The sequence below is a fragment of the Nansenia antarctica genome, assembly GCF_963989245.1.
Source record: "Nansenia antarctica genome assembly, chromosome: 1".
NCBI classification, from domain to species: Eukaryota; Metazoa; Chordata; class Actinopteri; order Argentiniformes; family Microstomatidae; genus Nansenia; species Nansenia antarctica.
In genome coordinates, this window is record NC_137674.1 from 58,860,064 (window position 1) to 58,870,430 (window position 10,367).

At 43.9% G+C, this 10,367-nt stretch overlaps 1 protein-coding gene across 1 annotated transcript in view; it reads right to left on the reverse strand.

The window, feature by feature from the left end:
* Positions 1–9,271, reverse strand: part of syndig1l (synapse differentiation inducing 1-like) — a gene marked incomplete at both ends in the record, with an annotated part of 16,815 nt that extends 7,544 nt beyond the window's left edge. Inside the window, one exon of the mRNA XM_080547118.1 lies at positions 8,768–9,271. Within this exon, the coding sequence (XP_080403244.1) occupies positions 8,768–9,271 (504 nt within the window). The remainder of the gene's footprint in view (positions 1–8,767) is intronic.
* Positions 9,272–10,367: the final 1,096 nt, after the last annotated feature.

The window sequence follows — 10,367 nt, forward strand, 5'->3', positions numbered from 1 at the left end:
AACCGAGGCCTGCAGATGTCTCCTTTTGCAGACGGCAGATTGGACACAACAGATGGGAGGACGTGTGTGGCCCCAGCTTGACACGAGACCTCTTCTGCCAGACCTTGATCTTAGATTTATCTCTTTAATAACATCAACCAAGGCTGTGCGCCACTACAACATGTCATGGTTGATACACTGTATATCCCTGTATACCCCTCCACCCTATCCTTTAGGTGAGAGAAAAACAACGTGTTGTGCTACTGTATAGAGTTATTAGTATTACAGGTGTGTGCCTAACCATAAAACCTGTGTATGAAACCTCTCAGTACACCAGTTGGGGATACTGAGATTTCTTCACAGTTGTTGATATTTTCTTTTTTTCTTTTCTTCACTTGCCTTTTTCCATCATCATATAAAAGAGGGACTAACAATATCACTGAGACTGGTGGAACAAGTCAGCATGAGCGCAATGGAATAAAAATAAATCACACATTTAGGTTGGAGCCAATAAGCTGCAATCTTCCCATATGAGGGATAAGGCTCTGGAAATACTGGTGTGAAAGAAAAAGGAGGAGGAGGAGGAGGAGGAGGACAGAAGAGGAGAATAAGTATATTAATAAGACAGAGAGGGGGAGAGAGAGAGAGACACACACACAGAGAGAGAGAGAGAGAGAGAGAGAGAGAGAGAGAGAGAGAGAGAGAGAGAGAGAGAGAGAGAGAGAGAGAGAGAGAAGGAGAGGGGGGTGGGTGGTGGAGTGTGCGGTGCAGTGTGAACTATATGTGTGTGTTGTCTCAGTATGTCTGTTTGTTATCTGTAGTATAGCACAATTGTCAGCAAACATCTGGTACCCCAACCCATAGAGCTTTGCTTCAACCTATCTTCGCAGTAAACAGTTGTTCAAAATAGATCAAGACCTTGACTTATTCTCGTACACATAGACAGTATACATTAGCTTGAGCCATAAAGACATAGGCAAATACAAACCCCCTGATTTAAATTCACTTACGCATTTCTTAACACCATGACCGGCTAAGATGATCTATACTTATTTATATAAATACTTATTTTTGTCTTATTATTTTCCTCAAATGCCAGGGCAGCGGCATTAAAGGCCATATCATATCATCAGCGTGTTCACTGGCATTCCATCGACTGTGCCTTGAGCGTGGTTCCATAGCCTTAGTCTACTCTACACAGTCAAACCTCCCAGCTCTGCTTTGCTCATGAAAGAGACCCTATACGCACATCCGCAGAAGCTGGTAGAGGCAGAAATCGTAGAATGGGGCTCATTGTTATTCATGGGATGGAAAGAGGAATGGTAGCAACCATGTGTACAGTAGGATCTTATCTTTCTACCATAGCAACATTGATGGTAAGGCTGAAATCCCTATCCAACACAATCTGTCAACAAAGCCCCCCTTCCCCCCCCATCGACCCCAGGGTTACGCTGTTTGTAATGGCAATAAATTAGTCTACGCATGTTCAATGGGTTTTATGTGTTATCCTTCCAGAAACTCAAGAGGCCTATATGTTAAGTCCTCATTCATATGCTATAGCTGTGACGATGGTGCCGCTGGGCTGGCTGCTGATGGCTCCTGTGCTGTCCTGTGGGATGTGTGTCCTGTCAACACAGGGGAGCATCCCTGACAGCTAACGACGGACTAATGGATGGTTTCATCTGTCCGCCATGACAGCACAAACAGGAAGGGGGCCTATGTAATTTATGTTGCCAAATTGCCTCCACAGCGTGGGTGAGATGAGACAACACCCCTCCCGTCCTCCTCCTCCTCCTCCTCCTCCTCCTCATCTCACCCCATCCTGTGCTCTGGCTGCTCTCTCCTCGCTTGCTCCCTCCTCATCCCTTCCGACTCTCACTCCCTCCCTCTCCCTCCCTCCCTCCCTCTCCCTCCCTCCCTCCCTCTCTGTCTCACTGTTCTCTCCCCTCGCCGCTCTGTGTAGCACCGCTCATCTTCCTCCTGATCGACGCAGAGACAGACTGCTGTTTAAAGGAGATGTGTGTGTATCACGTATGAGACACTGTGTGGTACGTCCAGGAGGATCCGGCCATCTGTTCTAACCTGTTCTCACACATGGCCCAAACATCAGCTGCTAGAGAGAAAAAAACAACCAACCACTTCGTCAAGACCTGTATGAGATGCGACACACACACACACACACACAATCAATAATATATGTTATTGTTCATTTGTTATATTATTACAGTATACACACATTTATCAGAGACAGCCTCTGTGTGTGCGTGTGCGTGAGTGTGTGTGTGGGTGGGTGTGTGTGTGCGTGCACGCGAACGAGTGCATGCGTGCAGACACATACAGTATTATGTATATGCACACACACACACACACACACACTCACTGTGTAATTGGTTGAACTATCATATGAGACCCCATAGATCCCTGTTTCCGTAAACAGGAGACAGGGATAGCCATTAATGTGCTGTTGCAGACCTACATAGATCAAATGCTGCCTATGTGTCCACAGATTTTCCAAATGCATTGCAAACAATACCAACTGACCATACAAAATATCATCTTTTCACTATAGCACTCAGCCATAGGCCAATAGGCCGGCCCATAGGCCAATTACAGAGAGACCTATGTGAGACAATAAGTGTAAGTGTGTCTCTGCCTGCAGTGCCTGTGCAGAGCCCTCTGGGCTCATCAAACTTCTACACAAAGGGGACGGATCCACTAGTCACCTTTATCTTGTATTATACCCTTTCTTTTGTCACTTATGTCCTGTACGACTGTCACTTTTTTATCTTGAATTATGCTTGAATTATTATGCCCTATGTATTGTGCTGCAATGCAATGTCAGGAAACGAAGCCTAACATTTGTACTCTGTTACACTTGTGTAATGTGACATAACAATAAACTTGAAACTTGAAACTTGAAACTTGGATGACTGAAGCAAGCGAGTCGTCACCAAGTCATCTGGCCCCGTTCTGCCTAAAGGCGAGGCAACCTGCCACGACGACAAGACAAGCGCGTCTCATGCATTCTAATCTAACAGAGACGTAAGCCTAGCCACTCGCCCCGACTCTCCGACGATGATGATGAGCTCTGTAAGTTATGCCGGGGCAGGTGCTGATGCCTGGCCTGAGGCGCAACAGGGTCCTCTGGGTTTATAATTCATCAGGCGGTTTGATAGATGCCCGTGAGGTGAGGCAGGCTGGTATTAAAACGCAGGAGTTATTGAGCTGTTAATAAGGGCCACCTGATTTACACTGCTGCTCTGCTCTGTTTTGCCGCAACGCCCAGGTAAGGTGTGTGTGTGAGGCCTCTGTTCAAGGACCTCTGTGGGATGCTCCATCACAGGGTGTGTGATCACAGTGGCACGGAGAGGTGATGATATACACACCCTCAACAGTTGGTTATTGTCTCTCTGTGTGGCTGTTCCTGCCCGTGTTTATGGTTATGTGGTTCTTTTTTGGACGATCAAGTCTCTTGACGATGGAAGACGTTTTTGACTCACGCAGTAGAGGGCTCTAAATGTTGTGCGAGCTCTACGTTTTATATTACATACTGCCTTTATTTTGGCCCAGCACTCCACTAACGGATGATCCCCCATATCCCCATGTACTGTAGTAGATACTGTAGATTCTAATGGAACTCTACATGCCTTTTAGCTGGTTTCTGTTTTGCCTGTCTCACTGAGATGTCCACTAATGGTACTGAGGGACAACATATGTAATGTCACACTAATGGTCACATCCTATCACTGTAATGCACTGCAGAAGGACACGCTTTACCTGGGTAAACTGTGCATTTAGGCTCTCGCTCTTCCAGGCATAATTTACCCAGTCAGGGGCTCTGATGAAGCAAGTTCAGTAAAGGAGTCCAGTTGCATATAAACAGCAATTTGTGTGTGTGAGTGTGTGTGTGTCTCCTATTATGGAGTCCAAAGCCTTGCCTGCTGACATAAGTGTTCACTCCGTCTTGCAGAGATTTTCGCTACTTTATGGAGAACCACTAGCATCAATAATTCAGCGGGTAATTGATTAGCCTGTGGCTTCAGACATTTAAAACGGGATATGCTTTGTCACAGCGTCCATTTGTGATATTCAGGGCCAATGAATGAATGAATGAATGAATGAATGGTCTTTATTGTCATTGATATAGTACAGGTACCAAACAACGAAATTTGGGAGGGGGGGCTCCCCTGGTGGTAGGAAAGAAAAAAAACAAAAAAAACAAGAAGGGAAAGGAGCTGGTTTACATAAATAAAGGCTATGTACACTCCACTATACTATACTATACAAATAAAACACTGTGCTGTACTCTATGCTATGCTATACCTATTCTAACATTTCCTATTCTCTCAACCTTATAGGGTTACCCTAGGGTTGTCATATTGCACATAGTGTTATTGCACATTCATTTAAAGTGTCGCAGTTTGCAGGCTTGAAATGTACACATTTGTGCCTCAGCACTACACCTGATTTCAATCCAGCAGCTGCCATCAATCCGTCCAGACTGTCCAGGGCCCAGAACCTAGGTCTTTGCTGTGTTCAGGGCCTGAATGGCCCTGGGGTAGAAGCTGAGCTTCAGTCTGTTTGTCGAAGGTAAATGAGAAGGTATCCAATGAGAAGGTATCCAACGTGACATGGGAGGTTAATAGAAAGGGACAGACAGGAGACGCCCCTGGGCGGCAGCCATGGCATACAAGTTTGCATTCCGTCTTTGACAGGAAGTGATTCAAATCGAAAAGGAAGTGCAGGACCGAAAGGGCGAGACAATGTCAGACCTCGCTGGAGCTTGGAATGTGTCCCAAATGCCCATCCACTAACTCTGTATGTTCTTTTCCTCCACATTTAGTTATAATAACGAAAAAAGCCAAAAACACAATTAACTATCAGCCTGAAAGATAAAATAATAATAATAATAATAATAATAACTTTTATTTGTATAGCACTTTTCCTGCAAACGTTGCACCTGTGCTTTAATATATAATATATGCTATTTAGCTGACGCTTTTACTAAATATGACGCGTATACAAAATATACTGCTGCATGTTGAACATGGCTCAGGTTGAGAGGATATAAACATACCAAGTGGGGCTAATACTCAGCAAAACCTTGTCTACATCACTGCACTTTTTATTTATTTTCTAGCCGTATACAGCAAGCTGTCGTTCAGACGCCGATTAACAAAGCTCCAGATTCTGGCAGCGAGCCAATACTGTGTTCCTGCTTTTGTGTTTCTCTTTCAGGAGCTCTATTAAAAAAATCTGCTGGAAGCAATTTGCCTGCTGCAGAGTTAACTCTGAAGACTTATTTTCGTTTCATCTGAGTAGCTGCATTCAGCAAAGTGGTGCTCTGCAGGTGCATCAAAGACTCTCGCCTGTCGGAGATCACAGATTGGGCATCTTCTGCTGAAAGACTCTGCACTCTGCACCCCCCAATAAGGAAGTACACTGTGCTGTGCTGCCTCTGTTTTGCTTGTGTAATAGTACTGCAGGAGAGAGCAAGAGTTATTTGAGAGCATGGGAGAATTTATATGTGTCTGTATGGAGAATACATGTGAGGTAAGATTTACTTGTGTGCAATGTGAAATTTACTTGTGTGCAATGTGAAATGTGTGTGTGTGTGTGGGGGGGGAGATACTGCGGAAAGGATAGAAAGGAGTACATTTTTACCAATAAAGGAGAGACAGGCTTTGAAATTCAACAGGATATCCAGTTGGGATTGGGTACCAAATCAAAATGATCCAAGAAATTAGTACTGGCACAGAATGATCGATTTTCATTTACTGCTAAATGACAAATGGTTGATTTCCCTGAAAAATGTCCCTGGAATGGAACGCTGGCGTCTATTGGAAGCAGAGCCACTCAGAAGAAGGGGAATGAAATGTGCTCTGTGCACTGAAGCAGGATATGACCACATTTCAGATTCAATGAAGATGTAAGGCCTCATGTCCTCTTAGATTTAGACCCTGTCCATGCATACTCGTGTATTATTATTTTTTACATACCGTTTCCTATGCATTTTTGCCTTTCGTCCACACGCAAGCTGCGTTTTAGGTCACTGAAATCTGACCTTTTGGAAAACTCCTTCCAGGGTGAAGATATCCAGAAACTCTGTTTGCAGTGTGGATATGTAGACAGGTAAAACAGAGTTTTTGGCTTGTGACGTCAGAGTGTACTCCGTTATCTCCTTTGTTTACATCATCCAGAGGTGAGAAGTCAATCAATGCGCAAGCTCCTAATGTTCTTCTGTGGTGTGGCATGCTTATGTGAGTGTTTTAAAATAAATTGTGTTCTCTTATGGACAGAGATATTTTCTATAACAGTGCTTGTGTGGAGCTTCTTTTCGAACGAAGGAGAAAAAAATTCCAAAATACCTGTGTCCGTGTGGACGAGGCCTTAGTGAGAATGGATAAACCTTTTTACCTTTCTAAACTGGTTCTGATCAAAATCGCAACAGAAGAAGCAGAGGGCAGGCACAGTTTTAGAATTCATTTTTGCATTGATGTCAGACTCGCTTTGATGAATTATATATTTTAGTAAGTCTATGATTTAGAAATGCTAAGATGCAAGCGATTGGAGTAAGGCAGTTCTTTTTCTCAAATATAATTTCTCTCCAGCAGCACTAACACATATCGAAATTGTAATATAAAACTGAAATCTGCTGATGAATGCTAATTTAATGCATGGTGCCAAAGATGGTAGACAAATACCATTATCCCTTCCTATCCTCACATTGAGAGAGATTTTCATACGAGGAAAAATAGATCTGAGATTACAAATGGTTCAAATGTTTCATCTACGAGATCAAAGACATCTAGCAATGGAGCTCTGCCAGTATGCCTACTGTATGTGCGACCATATAATGAGAACTAGTAGAGTAGATTCTCGCCTCTACTGCACTTATTCTAACTCTAAGCGTGTGAGACCAACTCTATGACGGCAGATGTCCATAGCACGCATCCCTATTTCCTTCTGGTCACTGCCTCATGGCTGCAATGACAGACAGAAAGCAGGCGCTATACAGATGATACTACGGTAATCCTAATCTCTCTCACCATAATCAACCATCATCATAATCATCATCATTTTGCAGAACCCCAAAGTGGAGGCACTCACGTCCTTCATCCTAATGTAGACACTCATCACGTTACAATGACGGCCATTGTTGAGTGATGAGGTACCCTCCAACTGTGCAATTTAGATTAGTAAATTGCCTGAATAGAAAGAATTCATAATATTTAGAACACCCCCCACCACACACACACACACACACACTCTCACTCTTAACTCTCACACTCTCTCTCTATTATCTCTGCACAATGCACAAACACATCCTTGACACTCCTGTGTAGCTGCCCTCTGAATACTAGACACAAGGTGGGATTAAAGGAAAAGGTAAGGTGCATAATCAGGGGTGCAAACATGTCACCTTTCTGCTAAATTTGCTGTTTTTACCTCAAAGGGGGGGGGGGGTCTAAATCTCTTCCCAGTCACATGATGCGCGAGCTAACTAATCTTCCTGTCTGCTAAACTCTGCTGCTGTTGAAAAAACGTTTAGCATCAGGCAGCAAGATACAATTCCAGACAGCATAGAGAACACAGACACTGTTTTCGAGGTAATTATGTAGGTGTTAAGGTCCATTTTTATCCCCTTTTTGGACCATCACCAGTTTGCACCCCTGATAATGGAGAGCATCATGTTCAATAGGGATCTCACAGTCTGACTGAAACGTGTGTCAATATTCCTGAGTATCTGACTGGCTAGTAATCTTACAAACTATTGCCTACAACAAATATCAAAAAGCCATTCAAAGAATGATACGATTTTGTGTAGCACAGGCTCATTACATTTTGACCAGGTAAAGATTTAGGGCCTATTCTGTATCATGCATTTTTCCACAGATACATGCCAGAAGTCTGAGGTACATACACACCATAGATAGTAGTGGAGAACCACCTACCACATGTGGAGTATAGATATTATATCATTAGATGACTGCTGGGGGGTGTCTGGAGGCACTGCCTCTCTTCGACAGTGTGTTTTGGTTTCCTCCCTATGCCTCCCTATTATTGCATGCTTAATCTCCATCGAGCCATTTCAATGGCTGGGTGAGTTTCTCCACTATTGTTTACTAAGTTAAGGCTTTCAATGTTTTTAAATCGTGAATTGAATTAAAGTATCTGGACCTTGAGAGCAAGTTACAGATATTGGGAACACCCCACATCCCAACTGTAAGCCAAGAAACAGAGGTCTCTTCCATGCACACACTAGCAGACCTAAATAAAGCCAGAGCTAAACACAGCACAGAGGTCCTTACTGCTCTCCTTCGAGAGAAAGTGTAATCTTCCTAGTGAAGAAACATGTTTTTCACACCAGACCTTTCTGTTATTCATGCATTGGATTGCAGCCCTGCTTCCGAGGTGCCTTTCTGGGCCAAGGCGCATTGCAAGCAGCATACCAACAATGTTGTGTTTATCACAGCCATTCAGGTTAATCAAGTGTACTCAAGGGTGCAGAGCAGCCAGTCCATTAAGCCTGCTGCACCGCGGGTCACTGGTCCGGGTCCCTACCCACTTGTTCGCACTACTATCCAACCTTTTCCCAGAAATCTCCAGCATCGACCTGGTACTCCCTAGACGGCCATGTTAAAGACAACAAAAAGGACATTTTTCATAATAAAGGGTAAGGGGTTACAATTGGTTACTTACATTCTGCCAATTCAAGCATGGCCTAACAGTGACGACCTCCCAGTAGCCCCATGACACAAGCCACCCCCTCTCCCTATAGTCTTACCTCATACTCCACATATTCCTCCTCTTCCACCTCGTAAGACACCGTCTGGATCTTCACGTTGTCTCCGTCCTCCAGCAGTTTGGCCTGAGGGTCCTCCGTGCTGGGTGTGTCCATGGACACACTGACACAGTCCTTCTCCTTCTTCTCTGTGAAGGTGGTCTCGCAGCACTCACTTTTGTAATCCTTGGACTTGACGCCTCCCCCGTCCTCCTTGTACAAGATGAAGTTGGGTCTGTAGAAGGCCTCCACTGCCAGGTGCAGGGAAGTGGCGTCCAGCAGCTGCTGAGCTTTCGTCTTACCGTTAGTGTTGTTGCCTCCTCCTCCCACCATGTTGCCGTTGTTATTACCCCCTCCTCCACCTCCTACTCCTCCTCCGCCTGTGACAAAGTAGTTGATGATGTTCTCCTGGTACTGGTTGTTAGGGAAGTCGCCTCCGTAACCATTGACGACATGTTTGCTGTTCTTGTCCAGCAGAGGGTTCTGGAGCTCACTGAGACTCTCCATGGCTACGATTCCAGTGGTTAACAGGAGGGGCTTATGATCACCTTACGGCGAGGAGAGACGGATGGAGAGGGGGAAGGAAGAGGAGGAGGCTGTGGGTGGGTGTACTGACGGGACAGTAACTACTGATGCTCACACTGCAAGCTGCAGAGAGAGAGAAAGACAGAGAGAGAGACAGAGACAGAGAGAAAGGGAGATAGGGAGGGAGAGGGTTTTCAGTTTCACTTTTCATAACAAGATTACATGTGATTGTTAGCCATCTATCTTACACACACAGTAGCAGTTAGGACAATAAAAATTTCATACTTCATCAGTTCTCTAATCAAACTTGAGCTGCCACTCCCACAGCTGCTACCCCTACCACACCCCCACATGTCAAGCGCATTTCTCTGCACACATTTCTTTTTTTTCTTTTATTGTAATTATTTATTTTGGGAGTTTTTCAGACAACAAACATCTAGATAGACAAGCTCACAGCAAGGGCAAACAAGAAAAGGAAAACAAATAACTACAAACAATTTTTAATAAAAAAATGTGTGGAGCTTTTTAATAAAAAAAAGACAAATAAAATAACAATGATAAGACAAAACACAACAGCAACTAAAAAGACCCCCCCCCCCAAAAAAAAAGTCAATAAGCAAACCACGTGTGCAAATGTGTGTGTGCAGTGGGGGGAGGGTGGGGGGAGTGTGTGTGTGAGACATTACCACCATGAACAGCCAGGTAAATGTATTTAAATGTAGATTTCTAAAAATCTGCCTTATCCTGCAGTATTTAAGCCTCTCCAAGGGCAACACAGACATTATTTGTGTGATCCATAACTGTTCAGTAAAATGGAATTTTCCCCCCAAAAATCTAAGAGTGTCAAACAATTTCCCATGTTCAGGACTCATATTTACATTTGAATCAACCCCTAAAAGATACAAAAGAGGAGATTTGACCTTGAATATCGCTTCAACCAGAACATGAATTGAGTTAACTTAACATTTTTAACATGAGTTAAAAAAAAGTATATATACATTTAAGAACTCTGGGAGACAGTGAAGATGAGTTTACTTTCGTGCATATGTGCATCCATGTTTCCTGGTCCATATTTAGG